We start from the raw sequence: 26,404 nt of genomic DNA on the forward strand, positions 1-26,404 counted from the left end.
TCTTTGCTCACTATTTAATTGAATTTTGTTTACATCTTTGTTGGCAGTTTAATGTGACAAAACACAGTCAAAAAGAGAAAAGATGACAAGGTCTAAGTATAAGATGATCTGCTGTTCCAGCTCTGCAAAGGAGTTAAGAACATCTGTGTCTTCAGAATAAAATTATATAGGAACAATGTGTAATGGCAAGGAGAACATTCGTCAAAATACTGTATCATTAAAACTAGCTTAGATAGCTTTTAAATTGACAGCCATTAGAAGTTACTGAGACCCACCTGATCGGCCATGAATTCTGACAGGTTAAGTGTGACAGTTTGGCAGAATTAAATATTGGGACTTAAATTAATGCACAGCTGAACATGAAGGGCAGTTACAAGTGCCAGTATAATTTGCTGATGCAATCATACGTAGTGGTCCATTTCTTTAATCTTTAGACTTTACAAAGTTGGTCAAGACCTTGCCTTGCTTAGCGGAGCAGCAGATTCCAGTCCACAGAGTATAAGGGAGAGAAGTTCCTGTTGCTTGATCCATTAATCCTACTTGAAGACCTGAGCTTCAACCCTGATCGTTTTTCTTGTTTGTTCAGATTTCTCTCAGGATGAACAGCTTACTTTAAGATCCTTAGCCCAAGCTGGGGGGCGCAGGGAGTAGCCTGCTGTCTCTGCAGCCTGCTGCCTCCGAAAGGGATGTTGTAAAGTCTTCTGTAGGAGATGAACCTGGAAGCAATTTAAATGGGTAGGGTTTTATACATTTATTTTTTTTTTCTGAAAACAAGAGAAGTTTTTTCCATTTCATATTATGCAGCCTCCTGGCTCCAGAAACTACTACATGAGTTGCTTACTGTTATTAGTACTACTATTAATACTGTTGCTATTATTTATAATTAATACTGTTAATAATTTTGTTAATATTTTTAATAGTAATTGTTATTAGACAGTACAGCATTGGCCAAAGTGTAGTATAGGTGCAAAGTATAAATTCAACAACTGTTTCATTAACAATTGTGCCAATTATTAATGAATATGTCATAAAAGAAAAATAATTTTACCTCTGAGAAATCATTCAAATTAGCTTTTTTCACTGCTGATTCTGCCATCCAATTCCTAAGTATGTATCTAGGATTAACAGCTGAAATCAAAAGCAAATAATGTCAAATTTAATTAGACATATTCAACAAAAGGAAAACACAGTCATTGAAACATCATTGAAATCTTCAAGGTTTAATTATCAGATCAAGAAAAAAAATCACATAAGAAGGAAAAGGAATTAATAAATCTATTTATTTCATATAAATATAAAAATCCTGCTGAAAGGATTTTTTTTCAACTTGCACAATCAGTAATGCCAAAGTGCCAAACAAAACGCAGAGTAGTGTACGGCATCACAAGGATTATCCTATACACAAAGGATTTCCAGTTATGAACACCTGCAGGCTTTTCAAACGTGACGAGTTTACCTAAGATTCCTGCTACATTGTTGGAAAGTGTATTTCAGTGTTGTCAATACCTTCCTGGAGATCCTAAAAATGAGTATTATATTACTTAATGTAAAAAGGAATTATTAAGGTATAAATTAAAGTATATGTACCTAGCCGTTCCTTCTTCTATATCGTATATCAAAAGTTCAGCCAGAAAAGCCTTTAATGTTGCATTCAGATTCAGTAGAAAGTGCTTTTTGAATTCTCCTTTTAACTGGGGGGGCCGGGGGTGTGTCCCCAGTTTTTTCCACAACTGTCTGCTGTATCTTTTTGGAAACACTCAGGACAGCTATACTGCTTCTCTGGCATGTTCCAGGCTGATCCTGTCCAGTTAGTAGTAGGGAGACCGCAGGGACATTGAAAATTAAACTGCTGAATTAGGAAACTTGTCTGTATCTTACAGGACAGCAACTAACAGCTCATAAAAGGAGTTCTGTCAAATTGTATGCCAAGGACAATTCTCATAAGCATTCATGGATGTTATTATTACCAGGTTTTTAGTGGATAATGTCAACACAACTCATTATTTTTTGGTCTACAATTAAAGCCTAGGATTCTACTTCAGGAGGTTTTGCCTTTAATTAATAATCAAAGTTACAGATCAATTTTAACAATGTTCCAAGTCTTAATTTGACATTGGTCTGCATATTTTCTGAATTCAGTAGATTACGATTACATGAAGAGATTAATAAGTGATACCAGAGGCATTTCAGCCATGGACTTGAAATCAAAAGTCTGTGATTTATGGACATACCCAAACTTCATCTCTTCCTTCCCTTTCCACTGATGTCCCAGTAGGTTTTATATGAATAAGCACTGATTTAATATGTTTCTTTCAAAAAATCCATGAGGCTTTATAAAATATTCTTATAAACACCCTCACAGCATATTTGAACAGGGGTATTAGAGAAAGCAGAGTATTCATCAAAATCACCATCCCAAACTTCCCTCTACTCAGTTAGTTGTTGCATTATTTTATTTACAAATAATGTATTATATTAGCAGGGGGAAGATCAGAAACAATATTTTTGATAAAAGGGTTAAACTTAATCTATTTCCATTTCCCAATTCATTCTGTTCTTGCATCTTCTTGCACTGCTCCTTCAGCTTGCAAACATAACTTGTTTATCCTAGCTGGCTACCAAGACAATTGAGAGAAGCTATGACTGGCTCCTCCTAAGGTTCTGTGGTTAGACAGTCACAGGACTTTTATTCATATTTAATAGCTCTCCATACAGAATTAATGCCTAGCGCAGCAAACAGACTTCTCTCTAATAAGCACAGCTTCTAAAAAGCACCCTTTAACCAGCTAACAAACTAGAATTTACTGAAGCTATGTAATCAGTGAAACAATACTTGCATGATTATTTTGTGTATCACAATACAATGACATTCTTTATGTTTGCAACTGAATGATAACCATTTTAAGCCACAAGATTTGACATACAGCAGCGTTACACAAAGGGTGTTTCTGATACTTAGAAAAGGACAAAAAAAATCCCTCTAAGTGCTGAACTCCGACCACTTGTGTTCCTGCCAAAAGAGAGAAGGGGAACCTCTCCTACAAAAGCAGACCATGGGCCAAAAACAGAGGCATCTCAGGTGGCACTGCCACTCCCGTCTTTATAAAAGCTTCCCAGGTTATAGAACAACATTCCAGCACAATGTCCAGGTCCTGACTTCCATGAGAACAAAGACTGAGATGCAGTCCATTCCAGATACGGACATTATTTTTTTTCCACATTATTAAAATTTGCACATTATGTTTACATATATTAAACAAAAGCCACAAAACACGACTAGCTATCTGAAACCCTGACAAAGGCCCTAACTGCTAAAAAAATAGTGTTTACCCACTTAGCAAAATAATTTGCTCTGGCCAAGTATTTGATTTAATCCAGTAAATGCGTATTCAATAGTAACATGTGATAACAATATAAAAAGAATATTTAAAAGGTGAAGTTAACATATGACTCATACAACAAAAGATAATTCACATTAAAACCATGACTCATATTAGCAGAAGAATATTTGTCCCAGAAATATATTCTTAACAATTACAAATTGACAAGTTTCACAGTGGCGTTAAAGGTACCTGTAATTAACACAAGTGACAAGATAATTATGAAAGAGTCAGACAAGCCAGATAAGAAAAGGACAAAACAGAAGAAGCGTTGTGCCCTTCTGAGCATTTTATGATCTGGTCTACAATTTTGTATTTTTCGTACATGTTTCTTTTGTAAAGAAATACAATTATAGACTTGTATTGGGATCTAGATCGTCAAAACTTTTTGATCAATTCCTAAGGAACCAAGTTTAGGCAGCAGAAGAGAAAGTGCTACCAAGAACTAAAAAACTAAATGAAGAGAGAAAAAAATTAAAGATAACTAATAAGTGATCGACTTCAAACACTTCAAGGTAATGTACTTTCAGAAATGAGACATTTTACTACATTTGCTAATGAGGAGGGAAAGGTGATGAAAAATGAGGTGTTAATGGCTATATATTCAAGGTCAGTCAATAGTAAAGACAGCAATATGGAATTGAGTGGGACTTACCAACCCATATAAAAACCTAGAGAGCCACAACAGTTTTGTCTTTAACATGAAATGCTGAGTAAAAATCCACAGTTGGCTGAGTTGAACCAGCTTTCTGCTGCAAGTTGTACTGACAAGGGACAACTGTTACAAGCCATTATTGAACAAAAAAGAACAATTCTAAAGAGACCACAAGGGGCATCTAAGAGATCTATTTAAATAATTATGGATATAAAAGAAAACAACAACAACAAAAACTCTGTAAGAAACTTCAGTCACACTGTAATATGGAGAAGCTAGCAAAATTGTACCAAGTTCTGTTGATTTCAAAAGGAAAAACAGATTTTTAATAAAACAGTAACAAATTAACATCTGTAGCCTGTTACAAATTCCTGCAGCTCTGATGTATGAATATAGAGTGAAGACCAATTATATGGAAGAAAACTTAACTAACTTAAACATGAATCTCTGCATATCAAGTTTTGGACTGCTACCAAAACTGAGACCACTAGTGCCAAGTGTGATCCTGGAGGCAAAAGCTTTTCCTTGTTTTGTCTCTCTCCTGTAGTATAAGATCCTCTGAGGTACATGTGGAAAAACACAGTGCTGGTTTGCAGAAGATCATGCCCAGACTAGGGTAGTTTCTGATTTGGAATAAAAACTCAGAATGTCATGATTTTCTCTGAAAGCAGATTTTAAAAAAAACATAGGAAAATAAGGAGGGTGTTTAGACAGTTTTCAGCATTAAATTTTAGCAGAGGAAAACAGGGGAGCTTGAACCTTAAAATAGTAGTTGAGCTAAAAGCCTCAGCGTCCCACAGTTGAACCTTATTAAACCTACCAAAATACAAATAAAACAAACCTTTCCTTTTCATAACTGTTTTCATATTAACTTTCTAAAAATACATGTAAAATTTTAAGTAGTGTTTCTAAAAATCGACAGAGCCTTGGTTAGAAAATATGGATGCAAACTTGAAGGTCCATGTGATGATAAATTGTAAAAACTACATAGGGCACAATCTTATCACTGAAAGTCAGTGCTATCTCCTGCCATTTTCCTACTGAAACAGTTAAAGCTTTTGAAGAAAGCGGCCAATTAGTATCCAATAAAAACCTACAGCCATTTCCATTAAAAAGAAGAATAAAACACCCTGCAAAGCAGTGTAACATTGAAGCTTACAATACCTCTTGTCAGAGTTTGATCATATCCTGCATTTCCTTCATTCCTTTTTGGCCAGAGATTTTCAGTTGCTCATTGTCTTTTATAGGCAAATTTCACATATTTACCACAGCTTACTGCAGATCCAAAAAGATCTCTCTCTCAATAATTCTTAGAATTTCATATCTGCTGTGACAGACAGCTAAATACAATACCGCTACCATTCTGTATTTAGAATAACTTGGAAAATCAAAGTACTTTCCTTTAACTCCTGATGTTATCAAAGGTTCCTCACTGGAGAAGAGCAATGTTCTTCTGTGCAATGCAAACTGACACATTCACAGACTGCTAAAGGAAGGAAGTACAGATCAAGGAAAAGATGTTGCCTGCGCTTGGGAAAAGCAGACACAGCAAAGAGGAAGGGCATCTCTCACAGGGAAATCAAATCCTACTTTGCAATGAAGTTACAACTTGGGGAGCAGCTAGAGCGTGTCCACCATTTCAAGACACTAAGGTGAAGCCTCACTTGAGACGTGACAAGATAGAAACAACCACGTTCCCATGGGCAAATAATTCTTAAGTTCTTAAAGGGAATCAAAATGGGAAAAAAAAAATTATTAATCAAGTCCACAAGCACCAAAGCATGGAACAAGCTGGAGGCCTGGCATTTCCTGAACCCCCAAATGGAAACTGTAGAAAGGGGGTAAGAAAAAAGTAAGATAAAAAAAAATATAAAAAGGTAAACAAAAACTGAAAGAAAAATAAACAAGCTGGTAAATAAGGATTGATATGGAATAGACCACAGTTGGGCAGCTGAGCTGGATTGCCTCAATGTCTATATTCACATACGGCGTGACACAGGTTAGAGCAGCCTTTGTGGATACTGATAGGAAAAGTCTTCGTCATGAGGTCTTTATCACATGTGATTTCAATCACCTGAAATATGAACAGGTGTGTGCTCTGTTATTCCAAACCAGCAGAATCTAGAGAAGATCAGCTTGGACTAGTAGCTGTGGTGCATTTCCGTGATCTCACACCCTGAGGCCTCAGACCACTGACATGACTGACTCAGTCACGCCTCACAACAGAGGGCATCTGGGCCAGACTAATTTCTTCATAAACACAGACAATTAATTATTTGATATTTTTTTTTTAGGAGTGGAAAAGGAGGATCCCTAATGAGGAAGCAAGCTTCATTGCAGCCAAGGAACTTCTTGATCATTTAACTTACGTAAAAAGTACATAAAGTACATATATATATATACACACATATATATTTACAGGTCCAGCCATACACACGTGGGTAGATTCTAATCATGAGCATGGGTGAAACCAGAGATAGCCACAGTGAATGTATAGTATTACAAGATTTGTAGCAGTGTAATGAGTTTCTCCTCTTCAGAAAGACAGTACATCTAAGTCGTCCTCAAAAGAAACACTAAAGAAACCTATGTAAATAGATAGTTGCCATCTCCAAGCATATGATTCCTTTGGATTGTTTTACTCACTTGTCATTCTTGTTCTTCTCTTGGTGTCTGAATCACCCTTGTTACTACACGTGAAAAACGAACCAAAGGAAGAAAAAAAAAAGAATAGTGAGGGTTATGCTTACTTATTTTTAGAAATATTTTATTTGACTTTCATTAAAATCATTAAGTGTTCTGCTTTTGTCTTCAGGAAGCAGGTATGAATCTCCAAGAATGATTACATTTGGAAAAAAATGAACACTTTATTGTAGGTTTGGTTATCTCGTATTGATTTTTTTCTCCAAGAGTTGCATTTGACTAAAATTGCCAAGTACCTGATACATATTTCTTTTCACCACTACCAGCCATGCACACCATATATGACTATGAAAACCACATTCTTTATTGATTTAAGACAATGGAATTGGTAGGAAGTTCTAACATGGATGTTCCTATCTATGTAACACCAGCAGTTTCAAAACACAGTTTGTGTATTCACAACTGTTAAACTTCCACTCCCTGTCATCCTAAAGCAGTACTAGTACGTAGTAAAAAAATAAATGTAATACCAGTAATGAAACACTACTCATTCCTATGTATTTGCAAAGCCTGTTTGTGATTTTTGGATTTAATCTGTAGGACTGGTATTTAAACAAAATTCTTATTCAAAGGAATCCAATTGGATGCTGAATGAAGGACAAAAAATTACAGATCACTGCTCCCATGTCAGCTTTATGTTCCTGTGTGTCAAAATAGAGCTACAATAGTAATTATTATAGAATCTAGTACAATCTAGAACCATAAAGACAATAAAGGCATATAAAACCATGTTTGGGCCAGTTTAACAGACCCACTAAAAATTACGGAAAATCATTGCAGATTAGTTGCCTGCTTCTGGCAAATACACATCTGGTGCTATTCTAACACTTGAAACTGCATCACTTACTGACTTAATCGCAAGAGGTACATAGTAACCCATTCTGAAAAGAACTTGTGTTTACCAAGATCCTGGAGGGCCCAGAATTCCTAAAGAGAAAGAAGCAGTTAATGGCAGATGATCAGAATTTTGTTCCTATAAGCAAAAACCAAAGTAAGCAAATGAATGTTGTGGTTTAACCCCAGGCAGCAGCTAAGCCGCACACAGCTGCTCACTGATTCACAGAGAATCAGAAGGGTGAAAGTAAGAAAAATTGGTTTTAGAGATAAGAACAGTTTAACAATTGGTAATAGCAATAATAATAATAATTCACAATGAAAAGAAAAATAACAAAAAGACAGATAAAGAAAACCCAAGAAAAACAAGTGATGCAAATGAAAAACAATTGCTCACCACCAGCTGATGCCCAGCCTGCTCCCAAGCAGTGGCCCCTGGCCAGCTTTCCCCCTATTTTATATACTGAGCATGATATCACATCCCCTTGGCCAGTTTGGGTCAGCTGTCCTGGCTGTGTCCCTTCCCAGCTTCTTGTGCCTCCCCTCAGCATGAGAAGCTGAAAAGCCCTTGACTTAGTGTAAGCACTGCTCAGCAACAACTAAAACATCAGAGTCATCAGCATTATTCTCATCCTAAATCCAAACCACAGCACTGCACCAGCTACAAGGAAGAAAATTAACCCTATCCCAACTGAAATCAGGACAACAAATTATTAAAAGGATTTAAGAGGGAAGGGGTTCTCTCCCCCCCAAATTCTACTAGTATCTTTTCCTCTGTCTATAAATAATTTATTTTTTCTAGCACAATACATCCATATTAATACACCTGTGTTATGGCAAATTCTACCTAAACACCTCCAGCGCTTCATCCCTATTTTTCCTTGGCTTATTATGTGTCCTATTTTATTTTTTAGGCTACATAACTACAGGTTTTACTCTCTTCTGTGTTTTGTACATGTCAGATCTATTTGTAGGGATTATTTTTCTTTTTTCAGAATTGTGAAATAAGGGAAAATATATTGAAAAAGAAAGATAAAGCGTGGGGAAAAAAAGGGAACTTAAGGCTACAGGGATAGGAGAAGAAGGAGAACAGAGAACACAGGAGAGGAAGAAGGGAGAGGAGACTGAACTTAGAAAAGGCAGAGAGAAACCACAGCTTGGGGTTACTGCCTCCAGTGCTGGACAACCACCACAAACTCTGCTTCCCTGGCAGATTACACTGAGCTAACAGGTGCTTCGTATTGCTCGGTTGAGAGAAAGTAGCCAAAGCTCACAGCTAAATAAATAAATAAATAAATAAATCAACTTCAGAGAAAGAACAGATTAGAAAGAAATGGACACAGATAAAAGGAAGAAAACAGTAGATATATAAGAAAAAAGGGGCAAAATAAGGGAAATTAAAAGCAAGAACAAAACAAAGTTTTGATCACATCCGTGTTTTTTTTTAAATAAATTGGAGTCAATATAATTAAAACCACATTTGAGTATAGAAATGCATTAAAATTACAAAAGATTGGGGGAACAGCAGGTGGGTAACAGGTGAGTCAAACATTTGTTCAAAGATGCACAGGGTTAAGCTGCTTTAGGGAGAATTTCAGAATGTTTCCAGTTAATACTAAATGTAAAGGCTCCTGCAGTGTTCCCAAAGGATTCTGGCATTTTTAGGTCAATTTTGGTGTCCAGCTCAAAAAAACATAAGAGATCTACAAACCAACGTGAGAAGTTACGTTGCTCCTGACAAAGTATCAGTGTGTGAATAAACAGCAGACCAAATCACTTTAATAAAAGAAAAAATTTCTTCAAAACATTAAAACTTTTTACCAGCATAAAATTGTACCTGCTTTACAACATCAGTTTTGGGACTCAGTGCTTGGGGGCTAAACCATTTCATCGTGTGAAAAAAATGGTCAGCTGCTACCAAGTGAAGGCTGGAGATGTCCTTTGGTGTAACCGCAGGGTCAGAATACACCAACATCATTAGTTCCTCAACCTGCACCTTCACTGAAGGGGAGATGGAGTTGCCATAAATGCCACTACTGCAGTAGTCCGGAAGTGGCTCCATACTGCATGGGGGTGGCTTCCATTCCTCCTACTACATGCAGGCCACTAAGAAATGGAAAAATCCTTTGTATTCTATGACAAAAAAAAACTTCTCTTACAAACACACCCATCCTCTTATCACCCCCTCTGTACAAATTATTAAACCCAAAGCTACGGCTCTTTGTATTTTTGTTGCTTACTACTAGAAAATCTCGGCTTTTTAACTATTAATGGATCCAAGCTCATAGAAAAGGTCAGGTTAGACCTCTTAAACAGAAGAAAACAAAGAAAACCAGAGAATTGGGTCCAAATCACTTAATTATCTAGGACTCAACTGGAAAAAGAAACAGTAACTCCTCATTTTCATTCTATGCTTTATGTACAGTTGTTTTTCCTCCCTAAAACCACCTCGTAAGTTCACCTGCTCTCATTTTAAATTAGATTCAAAGACAAACAGAAATAAGACAGAAGTTAGGGAAAGGCAATGAAGTTTCTCAGACAAAGTGAATAACACTCCTCCCATGGAAAAGGCGTGGAAAAAAAGAAAAAAATAATTTTGGCTCTTGCAAAAAGGCTTCCTATTTTTCTTTCCAGATCAGGTATCTACAAGCTTTCTTTTCAGAATTTCCCCTCTGCATTTTTATGCAATTATTACTTGCCTAGCATCTTACTCCAGGTCAAACATTTCAGCACTGTTTTCACTGCTAAACATTGCACTGTATCCAGGTAAGAAGTTATCTCTTTTATTTTAATATTCTTATCTCTTACGGTTATACTTGCTCCTGAAGAATAAGTAGGCTGAGTTATCAGCAAGACAGGATGGGATAGCAGGTTGGTCAGGAGAGAATAACAAAATGTATTATAATGCTTTAAGCTACACTTAGAGCCAATCTTGTGCCCAAGGAATGGCAGAGGCCACTATGGGCTGAGATTCTAGCAAGAGTTTATGATGAGATGGGATCTCACTTATCATTAGATATCAAGACAACCCAACCAACCTGAGGGCAGAGGTTTAGGCCACCTGGTTGAGCCACAGTAGGAATAGTTTCACTGACCAGAGATTGAAATTTTCCTTATGAGCCCCATCTAATTCCACTTGTGTCTCACAAAATACTACCAGAAGGCATCCTTAAGTAAAACAAAGGAAGAGGGGAGGGGGAGGAATGTTCTTCCTAGCAGACCCATCTTAAATGTGAAGAAAATCACATTCCCACCTGTGTATGAATATTTATGACTACTCGTATTGACCTGTACCAGAGGCTGAAAATCTGACTTCAGCACTCTCATTAACGTACCTTTCATTAGCGCTCTTCATGAATATATATCCTTCACTAAGACACAGGCTTAACATGGGATGGTAGCATGACACATGTATTCGTCTCCCTGTCCCTTAATAATGCTACAATGACACATTTCCCAGGCAAATCATGGCTTGGGACATCCTCTATTATGCCAGGGTTATGTCCAACTTGATTTACTCATTTTATATTAAGTATTCCTAAAACTGGGTGCTTGTATTAATACCTCAGGAATATGGAGCTCCTTTAGCTGGTCTTCAGTAATTTCACTGAGCTGTCGAAATGTCATTGTAAAATCAGCCTTTGTATCTTCCATAAGCTAGTGAAATAAAGATACTTCAATCACTGTTTTTAAAGTATGGAATATCAGTTCAGATGTTTGTCAACAAAATAAGTAAGGTAAACTCACTTTTAGGAGGAAAGCAATCAAATAGTTATCATCCTTATTCTCCCCAAGAAGGCCCAATTTTGTTTTGAATAGTTCTGTGAAACTGAAAATAGTAACAAAGTAAGGAAATTGTTCCATCATATCATTTTAGTATTGTGAGTAGAAGGCTTGAGTTCTGGAACTGCATACCGGGTGTAATAGTGCTCACCATACCCCTCCAAAATCTGGGAAGCTCTGCAAAAACAAAAGAAATGTCAAATCCTATGGAACTGAAATACTACTGTGGGTACAATCCTACTGTACACTGAGCAATGAAAACTACTTCTGTCTGGTATCTCACAAACATTGGTATTCTGAATCAGCTGGGATCTGTCATGGGAAGATGACTGAGGAGAAGCATTTTAACAGACTTCAAACACATAAATTGCCACTGTAAAGAAGAAAAATACAATGTTCTTCCTTTTCATACTGAATAAGAAGTCACGAGTTTAAATAACACGAAGGATTCATATTAGGAATCATTACAATAGGATATTAAAATACTATCTCATCACTTCAGGAGGATGTACAGTCTTCATAAGTAAGCATCCTAAAGAACAAGCTAGACAGAATAGAAAACTACAGGCAAAGGTCCAATCTTAGTGAAAGGAGAATGGACCACATATCTAGGACAGCCTTCCAGTGATTTTTTGCTATTATTTATGACCAATGAAAAAATTTCTCCCCTCCCTCCAACCTTATTCTGGCCCATAATTAATTCAGAATCAATTTCCACTTAGGAAAAAAAAAAAAAATTTAGAAGTCAAATCCTTTCTTTCCTATGTGCTTGGTCTTAGAGGGTCTCCCATGTCACTAGTTCTTTAAAGCAAGAAGACATTTTAAGGATTACTTACAGCTGCTTTTGTCTGGGATCCAGTAAAGGTTTTAGAGCTTGTAACAGCTTGCTCAGATTAAACAGCCCAACATTTGCCTGGTTTCCTATTTTATACCTACTTTCATCATCAGATGTGTTTGGAACAAAATCTGTTTCAAACAAAACATTACTTTTCCACAACAGAGTAATCACAATAAACAATCAATTTTAAAATATTGAAGTGCATTCATTTTTATACTTACACAGCAAACTAATAAAAGCCCTAAAGTTACTAAATATTTAAAATCAGATCACAAGGATACTTAGTTACAGTGAATTAATTCAAGATATGTTATTTGCAAATCTAAGGAATACATCCTTCACAGACAAGTTTCCACGTCACAGTTTTCCTACTTGAAGATACAAAATAAATTCGGATGTTTAAAAAGAAAAACACCATTTTTACACTTAAAACAATGTCTTATTCAATGTTTTTACTACATACAGCACTACTGTTTAGCACTTGGACTAAGCAAACAACTATGCAAGGAGATTCAGGATTTGTAAGTATTTTTGGTAAAGTAACCTGTATAAATTTTAGAAATTTATAAATTTTATAAATTTACAGGCCTGTGTTTAAATAAACAGGCCACCTAAGCAAGATTTCTTTCAGTTGTACAAACAGACTTTATGCATTCACATAAAAATGAGGGCTAGTGTGTTCCAGTATGGAAATCTATTTTTGGGGAGATCGTAAGTAAATGCTATCCAAAAGTACAAAGCATGTGTACCTACAGCGCCAGTCTTTGAATGGATGCAGTATGAACCCCTCGCTCAGCTCACGCGCAGGTAAGCTGATCAATGCACACAGCATTGCCTGAGCTCTCAGAGGCCATTAATAACAAACAGACCACTAAAGAGGAGACCTGTGACATCTGGCAGATCTGGTGATTGGTTCCAATCTGAACTTTAACTCTGAAGTATTTCATCTGGTTCTAGGGTGTATATTGGTTCTGGCTGGGACAGAGTTAATTTTTTTCATAGCAGCCTGTATGGTGCTGTGTTTTAGACTTGCAACTAAACCAGTATTGATAACACACCAATATTTTAGCTATTGCTGAGCAGCGCTTGCACAGCATCAAGGGCTTCTCTGTTCTCACTCTGGAACTACAGTAAGTTAGGCTAGGGGTGGGCAAGGAGCTAGAAGGGAACACAGCTGGCACTGCTGACCCCAGCCAACCAAAGGGAAATTCCATACCATAGAATTCCATGCTCAGCAATAAAAACTGGGGGCAGTTTTTCCAAGACAGTTATTGCCTAGGGACTAACTCAGCATCAGTCTGGTGGTGGCAGGTGGTGAGTGATTGCCTTTGCATCACCTGTTGGTTGCCCCCACCCCCTTTTTTTCCCCTTCACTTATTCAACTGTCTTCGTCTTGACCCATGAGCTTTTCTCATCTTTGCTCTTCCAGTTCTCTCCCCCAACCAGCCCAAGTGCGGAGTGAACAAGTGGCAGGTGGATCCTTAATGGCTGGCTGGGGTCAACCCACTATACAAAGATATAAGCCCAGAAAAGACCTGTTTTTTCAATGCGATAGACACAGTAAGACATTTCCTCTCATGACATTTCCTTATCTTGAGGCTGCAACTCAGGGAAACAGATAGCATGATAACCACTGCTGGTTCTAAAGCTTACTCAGGTGCAACCTCTAAACAATAATCTAATAATATGCATTTATGTACATACTGGACCTATATTTATCAATCCCAGACTCAATGGCGTTCATGTTTTCAAAGAAACATTGCCATGACTGGGTAGGTTCGATTTGCTTTCTTCCAACATATATTTAGCTGCTGTGACTATAAAGCTTTTGACTTTTGGCCATAATAAGGCAGCTTTTGGCTGCTCACACAATTTTAGTTTTTTATATGTTTCTGTTGTAGCATCTATTCAACTCATAAAACTGGCCTCTGATATATTTTTTTTCCCTAAACCTCCTCAAACAATACACCAGCTTGGGATTTTTCCACTAATGATGTTAGTTTTCATGTACACTGGAATTATATAAGTTAATACAAAGAATTTATTGTAAGTAAAAAATATATTTACAAACAGATGCTATACTCACTTGGGTCATAGGAGTCCATAAATCCAAATGGACCATAATCTATTGTTATGGATAATAAACTAAAGTTATCTGTATTGCACACACCTACAGTTAAACAACAAACAAGGAAAAACAGAAGTTAAAATTCCAGTAGTCTCCAGAAAGTTTGCTGTGAAATAGATCCACTGAATCTACTGAACTCTGGAGCAGTTACCTTTCAGAAATCACACTCTGGAAAACAAATCTGTCTTTCTTGCCCTTGGCCTGGCATGCATATGAAGTATGAAAATGAGAAACTGCTATTGTCTTGCATTGGGTTTCTATACCTAGGTGGCACTGTTTCCTTTTCCTTTCAGTGCTACACAGTATTGGCAGCATCTTGCAAATCGGTCTTAGATGCTTTCTTGCAAGTTGACTGGGTGTTGTATTAGCAAGACAATGTTATTATATTTTTCATAATGCAAATCTGAAGCAAAGGTGGACAGCACTGTATCCTGTACACTGTAAAGGGCCAGGTTTTTATGTAGATGCATCAAATTCAGAGCAATTAAATTTATGTATATCATCAATACATGGTACACCAGACTACTGCAACAATTCTGAGAATTCTTGCTTCTGTCAGATACAGTCGTGCTTTGAAAGATCAGAGAGTGCTCCTAACTCTGTTATGAAAAAGAAAATTCTATTAATGCATAACAGATGATACTGCTGTAGGCAAAGACATCAGATGAACTGAAGAACAGTGACAAATAAAATCCATCTTTAAGTATACGACTGCAGTCCCTCCTGTAAAGCCAATGCTATCTACTGCAGCTTACCATGTGCAAACCCCACAGACATCCACAATGCAATCAGATTTGCAGTCTCCGATACGACTGTAGAGAAAAATTCCTAAAATCAAATATATCTTTTACTTCAAGTCCTCCGAATCAAAGATATGGAATACAATAAATATTATAAACATTTGATTCACTTTAGAAATATGTCGCAATCTATTTTTAGATGTCTGTCTCTGTCAGGACTTTTCATTCACATTCTAAATGATGTGACTGCACAATAACCTTATCCAGCAAAGACTATAGTTATGTAAGTACATAGATGCCCTAAAATAAATTAAAAAGTCAAAAAAAAAGGAACAAAGATACTATATATACTAGTGCATATACTATATACGCTACATTATACTAGAAAAAGCATAATACATCACTTCATGACCACTGCTCAATCTGAGCAGTAAGAGAACAAAACAGAAAAGGGAAGCTTCCCAATAAACATTTCCATAACAAAAAGTGGTGAAGAATGTTTGTATTTGAGAAAAAAAAAGAATGTTTGTATTCCACTTTGAGAAAAAAATAAATTCAAGAAGCAGGTTTCTGAAGGCAATTAACAAACTTCCACTAATAAAACCTGGAAGCTTACTTCAAATTATTAAAAAAATTAAAACTTGAAACTCTGATAAGCTTTTTATAATTTTTGCTTACATGCTTGTGGAAAATAAAAAGTAACTTACCAAGACTTAAGCACTTACCAGATATCTATTTGAATCATTCATGGCTATTGATGGAAAATGTTCCTGGATGATAAAGTCTAGCAATCTTCTGTAATAGGGGAGGCAGAATTCTTTAAACAAAGCTGGTACCTCTAAAACTGATGATTCAAAATTGTTGGTTTTAAACAGTTAATCTACAGCTTGCTGCAAATAGTTATTAAAAAACTCGATCAATCTATTCCAATGAGTATTGGATTAAGCCCTTATAAATGCTTAGAGATAAAACCTAAGGTTCCTGTCATAAATATGACTGGAGACTGCGATGTATTTTAAAATTATTCCCACAGATTTCAGAAGACACTGGGATCTGGTTTTGCATGTGGTAATATCAATTTTTTAGGGAAGTTTCTGTATCCAAAAAAAGTATATGACTACAAGGAATAATTCTAGATCGGAATTATCACAACGAAAATTTTATGGCTGAATTCTTATGAAGTAAGGTTACTTGCCATAGTAACTGGCCACTCCCAAGACAGGGCTGCACAGTCTTGCAAGACAGGCTCAGGAAACAGGGATACATGCATTAAAAATCGCAATGCCTGTCCGATGTATATCTTCCCAGATCTAAAGCTTTGGAGTGGCTGGTATCTAGTACATTTAGGAGCTCCCTGTAGGACCCTCTTGTGGTCACAGCCAGCCAAGGCCACTGGCACATGCAGCTGTAAGCAGCATCTACACGACGGGTAGGCGACCTGGGCGAGGGCTGGACCGGGCCAAGGGCTGGACCCAGCCAAGGCTGTGTGGGTACGCCCTCAAATATTTAGATTTTACCTTCTCATCAGGTTGTTGGAGCAAATCACTAAACTCTCCTCAAATTGTGATGGTTTTATCACAGTACCTAGCAACCTGACCTTTAGAAGGGTGTCCAGCCTACTGCCTCTGAATTTCAGCAGGTTGCTCCAGGACGTCCTCTTTCAAGACCTACTCTGAGGAGGAAGCAGAGTCATACGAGCCTTGGCCTGCCCCTTCTGAGCCCCTCTCTGAAACAGGCAGGCAGGAGACATCTATTTCGTATGGCTACAAGTGATCCTTACTCCTCTTACATTCTCCTTAAATCCACTGGGTGACAAACATTTTAACGAAAAAAAACCCAAAACAAAACTTAAAATCAGTATTTCAGTTCTACAATTAAAATCTGCTGTGAGATTTAAAAGAGACAGACAGCATGGAATGATGTGGGAAGTTAAACTGAGTTCTCAGTTACTACACCGTACAACTGCTGCTTTGAGCTCTTACTCATTTTTAAGCACCCCAGAACAATTTGTATTGCTCCTGAGAAATGACCAACTTTTAAATATTTACAGTAGACCTAAATGTTTGTCATGCTAATTGCTTGACACGCAAATTAACATTGCTCAGAGGCTTAAAACCATGCAATAATTTCTTACCTAGTACAATTCTCTGGTTCTGCATATTTCTAGAGAGCATACTTTATACAACATACCTATGTTAGTCATTTATTTCATATTTCTGTTAATTTAGCTTCACAGACAACTATGAGAAATGCCAGAACTTATACTTCACATTTACAAATCCTTCCAAAACAAACAACTCCCTAGTGCTTAGTTACCAAAAGTATTTCAGCTATAAAACCTTTCTCATTTTGCAAGATCCAGGCCTTCAGAAACATCTAGGGGGTTTTATCCTTACGAGGCAAGATCTTTTGTATGCTTGCATAAAAATAGCAGGTTATCTTTCCCAGTTATGCAGTCTTCCTTTGTAAATAATCTATGTCTAAATTCCAACTGTATATACTTTATTCTAATACATATTTGATTGTTAAGAAAAGTAATATAGTCACTATGAAGATTAAATTCAAACCTGAGTAAGTCCAGTTCCCCAGAATGAGCTAAAATTTCTAAGGATCCTATACGAAACCACGATTTGGCAAGACGTAGCACTATTGCACCTTAAATACAGACACATATGTTTAAATGTAAACAGAGTATCACCAAAATAAAATAATTCCATAGTAAAAGCTGTCATGTGTTGTTCCTGTAGACGAAGAATTTATATATGTATAGTTAAACTGGTATTTTTGTAAGTATGCTAGATGCATAACAAATGAATATTTATAATATTACTTCACTACACATACATTTTAGTGATAAAGCCTAATTTACTATACCAGCAAACACAGGCAAAATTCCAGCACTGCATTAATACTAGAATAACTCCAGACATGCTAGGAACAAAGAAAAACCCAACATAAATAGATTTTTCCCCATGCTCTGCCATCCCACTCTTTTTCAGAGCAGATGTAGATGATGTAGCAATGGCACAGTCACAGTAGCATTCCCACCATCCTAGTATTGCTATTGGAACAGTGGAAAATTTCCCTAGCTTTCAGTACCATTTTCCTAATGGCAAGTGAAAATAAAAATTATACCACGACAACACATATGCCACAATCATAGCAGACCTGTTCATAGGGCTTCATTTTTTTTAACTAAGATATGTTTCAGACCCATTTTCTCAGGAGAGGTTCTGTATCTTAATAAATGAAATGAAGCCTATTTAGTACTTTTTATTACACATATATGACATATTAAATGGAGAACTAAGTTGCAGTGTTGCAACATATCTCGAAATGTGTTTATTACCTCTTTCTTTCTTAATATTTCCATTATAGAACTGGTCTCTCCACACATCATCATCACTTACAACTAAGCTGTAACAAACAAGAAATGGACATTAAAAAGTTATCTTAGGAAAAAGAATTTACAATGAAAATCAAGTCATAACTTTATTTCAAAAAAAGGTAAGCTATTTTTGCTGGCATAGTTTTGTATTTACAAATGACACAGGCAAACAGTAAGCTGAGGCTTACCAAGCTTCATTAGCAAGATGCATTTATTTTGTATTCATACAATGTTGTCCAATTTCCATTACTTAAACTGTTCTTGAGGAGGAGGTTGCACCAAAAAAAAAAAAAAAATAAAATAAAATACTGCATTCATCTGGAACCCCAGTGACAGATTAGTGTGATGATAACGTTATGTAAGCCACAATTTCCCTGAGGACAACAGCAAAATTAGAAGGACAGAGAAAATAGAAACCAAATTGTTGCATCAGATGCAGGTTGCCCTTTACATGAGCCAAAACTGTTGTCTCAGGATCTTTGGGGACAGACCTGGGACCCTTAGCAATCAGGAGCTCTTCAAATACTATCAACCCACAAAACAGGCATAATTCTGATGATACATTACAATTATCCCTTTCTCTTGCACTTGGATTTTTAAAAACAATCTCTTCCTTTCATTTGCCTTAAAATTCTGCACAATCTACCCGAATACTGAGATTTGTGAGTGCTTGGAACAACTTTCCGTGCTATAAAGTATTTCACAACATTAATTCATTTCACAAAATAAAATATGTAATTTCACTGTATTTTCTGTTTTATCAAGCAAAATAAAATGGAATCAATCCTCACAAACTATACAAGGGCATCATATGCCCCCAAGGTTAACATGTAGGAAGTTCTCTCTCCAAAACAACTGGGATTACGCTGAATCCAGCAGAAGTAAGGCTCAGTGCTATGCTCTGAAAGAGGTATTGACCCCTCAATAGGCACAGAGGACTTCTTGTTCAAGAGTCGAACAGCAGGAAAATTTAGTTCATTTTGTATAATTCTTTATCTTTGCTTGCTGATAACTGGAAAACATTATTCTCTTCAGGAGAGACATGGACCTGTTGGAGTGGGTCCAGAGGAGGGCCACAAAAATGATCCAGGGGATGGAACACTCCTGTGAGGAAAGGCTGACAGAACTGGGTTGTTCAGCCTGGAAAAGAAAAGGCTCCAGGGAGACCTTATTGCATCGTTTTAATACTTAAAGGGGGCTTGTAAGAAAGATGGGGAGAAACTTTTTCGTAGGGCCTGTTGTAATAGGACAAGGCATAATGGCTTTAAAAATAAAAGAGGGTAGATTTAGACTAGATATAAGGAAGACTTTTTTTTTTTTACAATCAGGATGGTGAAATGCTGGTTGCCTAGAGAAGTGGTAGATGCCCCATCCCTGGAAACACTCAAGGCCACATTGGGTGGGGCTCCGAGTAACGTGATCTAGTTGAAGATGTCCCTGCTCGTTGCAGGGGGATTGGACTAGATGACCTTTAAAGGTCCCTTCCAACCCAAACCATTCTATGGTTCAAAATAGTTGTGTGGCATGCTATTTGAAATTCAATGCAGCTACTTATAGCTGCTGTCTATTACGTAGTTGAAGACTGCACAGACAACAGAACCAAACTTTCCTTGGAGATACACAGAAAAGAACCAGAGACAAACCTAATATTCCACTCATAAACATGACTAGGGCAGTCACAGCATTAAAACTCCCAAGTGTTATATTTTTAGAGTACACTAGATAGTGGTTTTACATAACCTAGCATCAAAATTTTAGAAAGAATTTAGTTACACCAAAAATATGGGTTATGCATATAATATGTACAAACAATCATGGAAAGGAATGATTTGACTGAAATCTTACACAGTGCAGTTGCTTGCAACAGTAACTGTGGCTTAGAAACTAAATTATCATTAGTAGTAGTAGTATATTCAGTATTTTTGAAGGTATCTAATAGCTATCCAAACTGAACATTCTCTGTTAACTGCAAAAACCAGGCTGTGAATTGTTCCAGAAGGAGGGAAAAAGTATCTAGAAATCAATCTGCTCCTATTACTGGAGCTGTACTGATACAAGCAACATTAGGAAATTCTTTCAAAAAAAGACTCTTCTGGAAATGATCAGATATGATCAGTACATCTGTAGGATTAAGTACAAAAAGTGCTGACATAAATGATATGGAAAATCCTAACCCCTCAAGAAAACCGTAAGTTTTCAAAAACAGGGAATGAACCCCAGACACTAACAAAATATTGTGTGCATTGGAGCACTACAGGACAGGAGTCAGGATAATGATGCTTCTAAATTGTACTGGTTTTAGCAGACCTCTGCCAGAAGGGTTGCTTCCTTTTGACTATGTAATTCTTAGCAGCCTCCTTGCAAAACTCCTGCAGAATACCAGCATTTATCTTATTATCGACAAAAAATCTACAGAGGCATCAACACTTGGTTAGTTACTAATACAAGTTAATGGATGTGCAACACAGATAGCCCAGCAGCCACATAAAAATACCCGCATTCCCACTACAAAAATAGTTTTCAAATGGTCCCTGTGGTTGGTACATACCATTACTTGCAAGAAGGCAGCAGGAGACCAGACATGCACTCAACTACAAGAAACGGAGCACTAAAATTGCTCTTACACCAGAGAACCTGGAACAGCACTCACAGAAGGATGGATGGATTGTATCCCTCCCTACCCCAGCTCTAGCTTAAGAGCTGGATTTTCACTCCCACGTGCTCTGTTTGCATGAACATCAAGCCCTATGCAAGTAAGGGCCACTCTGAAAACTGCTTATTGACTCACTTTTTTGACAATGCGTTACACTGCTCACTGGTAATGCCAGTATGTGACTAAAATGGTACCATATGAAGAAGTGTTCTTTATGCGGCAGTACAGGCTGCTACAGAACTGTAGCACCCCATTGGGAACACAGTACTGAAAATTAATAGAGCAAACCAACCTGCTGGGTGTTCTGGGATAAGCTGTAAGGCTTTTCCCCACATTTCTGCCAAGACTTGACAAGACCTCTGTAAGTGCATCCCACCAGCCTCAGTATAACAGCTCCCCATTGGGAAGAATATGGGTATCAGCTGGGTTTTTTTCCAAATGAAGTCTTGAACAGTCTGGAGAGCTCGTACAGCAGTTGAGAGAGGCAGGCATTTAACCAATTTGCCAGCAGAGAACTAAAGCACACTCTGTATTCAACAGAATTTGTGCACAGTTAAAGAGTGATTTCAAATTGGTTTTACACTGAACAATTTGTTGAGATGACAGCACAGAAAGGCTATAACCTTGCCAGATGCTTTCCTGCTGGTATTCAGACAGATTTAAAGTTTTGCATTAACAGCCAACAGCAAAGGGTCTCAAGGTGAAGTCAGTGAATAAACCATCAAAAATGTCATTTACAAACACTGCACTTCAACAGAGCAAATGTGTTAGAATTAATGCTAGAGAGATTTGCAGACATTTTGCAAATAAAGACACCTCGTCATGTAGCAGCTGAGTACAGGCCTTTGCTGCAGAACACTTGTTTTTTTAAAGCCTGAAATGCCAGAGTACAGACATCAGACTACCCGGAACAAAAAATGAACTTGACATTTTAAACATGACCATCTGAAAAATTCAGTTTACTTAATTCTGAGAAAATCATCCAAATGAGTGAATGTATTAGTCTTCTTTGGTTCAAACAGAAGTAGTTTTAAATTATTTTTTTTTACAAAATCTCCCTCTCTGCTCAAAAGGTGTTTGCACAAATAAAGAATTGACAGCAATTACCTATATTCAGCACTACCTCCAATATTAATGTCTATTCATCTGACTGACAATTTTTCCTACCAATCCTAAAAATTGCAACTAGGTGACTACGACAATACAGAAATAGCCACTTCCATTTTCCTACTTGACCCGATTCTAGAAAAATTAATCCAAATGCTAAATTAATAAAAGACTCACTTATTAACCATGTAAAATATCTTAATAGACTCATTGATTATCCACATACACTAAAGGCATTATCATTTACAGGGCAGGAATCTAGTTCTGCTGGTTTTGCAAATTTTTTGGTGTGCAACAAGGGAGAGAACAATTTTATTTTTTTTAAAGAGAAGATGATCTTGATGGCAGTGTCATAAAAGCTGGAGAGGGGAGTTAGTGTCAGGTATTAACTCAATTTAATTTGCACTTATTACTTTCTTTACAAAAAACAGATTTCAAATTAAGGGAATTCAGTTAAGACAGTCTTACAAGTGAACAACAGCTGTTCACTGCAAGACACAGACAGAATGTGATGTCATATTTAAACAAAGTAGTACTTTAAAGCATACAAAAGGGAAAAGTGAATGAATTAATTGCTGGATCTCATTATTACTGGAAAGTTTTATCCAAAAATCTAAAAGACTGCAGGGATGTATTTTGTTCTGATTTGCATACATATGAAAAGAAAGATGTATTCTCTTGGAAACTAACTGTCCTGCTTTATTGATGCTCAGTGAAACTCAGTCACAAAATTACCTGTAAATTAGGATGCTGTGAAAAAGAAAAGAAAAATACCTAGCAGCTCTGCTTGTAGGAATTCCAAGATAGTGCATGGCCTCGCTACACAAAAACTCTCTCACAGAAGAGCGAAGCACAGCTCTTCCATCGCCATTCCTATGGAGAACAGAGAAATAAGGAATAGGTCACAAAATCAAAGCAAATTTCAAAAAGTCAACATACAGTTTTGGTGCACATAGATTAATTGCAACTTACCTGGAATATGGGGTCTTTCCCGAGCCTTTTAACTGCAGTTCCCACCTCTCGCCATGCCTGCAAAAATACCAGTAGCATTTCTAACAGTACACCTTGGGAAATGCATGAATCAGCTAAACAGAATACAGAGTCAGTCACTTAAAAAAAAAAAAAGTCACACCTGTTTGTATATACTCCAATCAAGTGGGCTCTTCCATCACCCAGCTGACCTGCCCAGCTACCAAACTAACAAAAATGAAAAATCAAGTTATTTTCTTCTATCATTTAGAGCAGTTATATATATACAGATTATATGTAGGTTTTCTGTGATCTACACAATACAATGAAACATAATGACACATTTGCTTAGGCAGTCATTAAAATATCCCTAAAGCTCTATTTCCACACTCACCAATAATGAATCAGAAAACCACAGAAAAAGAATAATGCCAGTAATCCCCACTTTTTTCTTTACCTTCCAGCTATGATGTACAGCTACAGCCCTGTCTCTTTTGTATAATAAGTCTTTAAACTGACACAGCTTGTAATTTTAATTGGAAATTACAAACCAAATTCTACCATTCTTTTCCATGAATAATCTAACCCATTTCAAAGAAACATAACGCTTAGTAATCATGGTATTGAAGTGAGACTCTGCCTTCTTCACTCCTCAGAGCTGGTAATACCTATCATGAATCAGAGCTTGTTAGGCCACAGGTGTGCTGAGCAGACTCCACAGCTAATGGAAGTTAAAAAGGTAATTTGCTTCTGGCATAAACAGGAGCAGAGAAAGCAGACATGGAACCATGAAAGAGTGCTGTAGTTCTGTTCCATCTGCAGCCCCTTATGAAGAACAAATCTGTGATTAAAATGTTCATATACTTACAGGCATAATTACTGTGAAAAGACCTACATAATTCCACCTGGAAGAATGAGTGCCATAGTTACCTGATGACCACCATACCTATGGGCCAATGGAACAGACCCAAGTACCACTTTCCCACCACTGACAAAGTGAAGAAAATCAGATGTTCCTTTGATAGATATATCAAGATCCAAAATATCTTCAAGAACTTCCTGGTCAAAAAAATAATACAGATGGTACTTGAATATGATCAGATTTTTCAATTGTAATGTGTTTTCTCTACAGACATTGTTATTCAAAGACACCCCACAGTAAGTTTCATATGTTGTATTTGTTTAACATATATAGGTGAGAAGCTTTCACAATAAAGAGCATATGAATATTAAAATATATGTTAGTACATGTATCAACAGTCTCTACTAATTAGAAAGGAAGGAAAATAAATAATAGCCAACCTTTGAAACAGCTACAAGACGAACTCTAGATTTAAAAGGTGTAGGATAGACAATTGAAAAAATGCAGTTTCTCACATTACGGACATAATTTTCCTGGATCACATCAATTGGAAAAGGATCTGTAAACATCAAACACACACGAAATGTTCTTTAAAAAGCAATTAGACGTATTCTTCTTAATACATTTCCCCTTAAATCCAATCAAAATACTTCAGAAGCAATGAAAACCTGACTCTTTATTACAATGTATATTGAGCCTGCATTAAAAGCAAGCCCAAATAAATACAGGTTTTTATTCTGTTTGGGACTTTTGAAAAGAAAGACTGAATTCTGCAGTTAAAGAAACCAGTAGGGCATGCCAGTTTTAAGATCTAAAACATATTTAAGCATAGGTTCAGTTGACTGATTAGAACAGTTTCATGGCAGTCTTATATTGCACTCAATTATATGCAACCCTAAAAGATAATTTGCATGAGACAGAAAAGTTCAGCTATCCCTGCAGATGAATGATGTAGTGCAACACTGTGCGCTGGTAACTGATACACAGTCCATATGCAATGATGATCACCAAGTAAGCTAAGAAACCAGCTTGTAGTCTTCTCTGAGTAATGTAAACAGTGAACTAAAGGGTCAGAGACACAGTTCTTGCTGTAGCGTAACATATGTACTCAAAAGATGTGCTTCGTTCTTCCTTCAGAGCTACTCCACACCCTCACCCATCGTAACAGAAGACAAACACTGTTCTAAAACACTGGACTAATGCTGTGTGTTTTAATGTCCTTATGGATTTTTGCTTGCAACAATCTTAAAAATCTATGTTAATTATAAAATCCCAGTACCTCACAGTCACTGTTTAGTAAAAAATTAAAGTTAGCATCTCTGGAGACTACTTGTTAGCCACGTTTCTCAATATCTCTAATGAAAAATCCTGTTACAGGCAGCTGCCACAACATTTATCACTTATTGTTAATGCTTGAAAGCAATTGTAACACCCAATGAAATTGTTTCTGTAATGTTATCGTGTAAATTATCTTTGTTATTACAGGTAATTCTCTATGCCTGAGAGGTATACTGCTTTGCGTACTCCAAATGACAGGCCAGGCCATCAATTTTGCATTAACACATCATTGGGACTTGTGCCTCTCTCCATTACGATAAACTGCTAATACAAAAAAAGAAGGGGGAGGAAGTTTAACAGTATTTCACTGTGTGCACTAGGTCTGCACGTAGCTCTCGCTTTAGCAGCTGCTGCGCCCCCCCCGAGCCGCCGCGGGCCCTACCCAGGAGGCTGCCGGAGGAGAGGGCCCAGGCGCAGAGCTGGGTGGCCCCGCGGCGCGGCGGGCAGCGGCCCGGCCCCGGCTGCGAGGCGTTCGGGCCCAGCGCGGCCGGGCAGAGCCCGCCCGAGGCGCAGAGCGGCGCGGTGCGCCCGGCCCCGGCCCCACAGACCCAGGCCAGCCAGGCGGCCAGCCAGGGGGGCCACCACATGTCCGCCGGGCCGCGCCTTCACCGAGCCACGTAAGGAACCGGCCTGAAGCCTCTCTCGCCTCAAACAAGGCCCTCCTCGCTTGTCTCCCCGCAGGGGTGTCAGGGGAGAGCTGGCGCCTTCTCCGAGAGGGAAGGGCGGAGCGGCTGTCGCTGAAACCGCGCTCCCCGCGCCGACCGGGCCAGCGCCGGGGGGCCGCCGCCACAGCCCCGCCAGGCGGGCTGGCAGAGCCGGAGCCCCGCTGAAGGGCGGCGGCGGCCGCCCGAGCCCTGCCCCGTAGCCGGGTGCCCTGCCCGGTGCCGCGGCGCTCGGCGCCCCCAGGGAGCGGCGTGAGGCGAGGCGAGGCGGGGGCCGCCCGCTCGGACGCCCTCCGCACCCCTGCCAGCGGCTGGCAGCGGCGCCTGGCTTCCGCGTCCGGGTCGCGGCGGTGCCGGAAGGCGT

At 37.9% G+C, this 26,404-nt stretch overlaps 1 protein-coding gene across 4 annotated transcripts; it reads right to left on the reverse strand.

Moving 5' to 3' along the window:
- On the reverse strand, window positions 1–26,366 carry LOC101915144 (protein adenylyltransferase SelO). Of its 4 annotated transcripts, none has more exons than XM_055803374.1 (19): window positions 25,761–26,365; window positions 24,481–24,599; window positions 24,109–24,237; window positions 23,342–23,406; window positions 23,182–23,238; window positions 22,984–23,082; window positions 18,411–18,478; window positions 17,629–17,716; window positions 15,787–15,856; window positions 15,077–15,149; window positions 14,280–14,363; window positions 12,192–12,321; window positions 11,488–11,532; window positions 11,320–11,401; window positions 11,137–11,229; window positions 7,586–7,665; window positions 6,682–6,725; window positions 1,049–1,128; window positions 1–716 (listed from the first exon to the last, which is right to left on the reverse strand). In XM_055803374.1, exons 1-19 carry the CDS (start codon window positions 25,963–25,965, stop codon window positions 594–596), a joined length of 1,734 nt encoding a protein of 577 aa, XP_055659349.1. In that variant the 5' UTR covers window positions 25,966–26,365; the 3' UTR covers window positions 1–593. The 4 variants fall into 4 exon arrangements, with proteins under 4 accessions (XP_055659349.1, XP_027637566.2, XP_055659350.1 ...); XM_027781765.2 differs by lacking the exon at window positions 25,761–26,365 and adding an exon at window positions 25,565–25,745; XM_055803375.1 differs by lacking the exon at window positions 17,629–17,716 and having other exon boundaries at window positions 15,787–15,905.
- Window positions 26,367–26,404: the final 38 nt, after the last annotated feature.

The sequence above is a fragment of the Falco peregrinus genome, chromosome 5, assembly GCF_023634155.1.
Source record: "Falco peregrinus isolate bFalPer1 chromosome 5, bFalPer1.pri, whole genome shotgun sequence".
NCBI classification, from domain to species: Eukaryota; Metazoa; Chordata; class Aves; order Falconiformes; family Falconidae; genus Falco; species Falco peregrinus.

Bases quoted from the DNA above. Each gene is read 5' to 3' on its own strand.
- LOC101915144 (XM_055803374.1), bottom strand. From the start codon at position 25,965: ATGTGGTGGCCCCCCTGGCTGGCCGCCTGGCTGGCCTGGGTCTGTGGG. The intron at 15,150-15,786 runs GTAAGTGCTTAA...ATTTGATTTTAG, and splicing joins ATGATTCAAATAGATATCTG to GAATTTTTCTCTACAGTCGT. The intron at 11,533-12,191 runs GTAAGTAATCCT...TTGTTTTTGCAG, and splicing joins GATCCCAGACAAAAGCAGCT to AGCTTCCCAGATTTTGGAGG.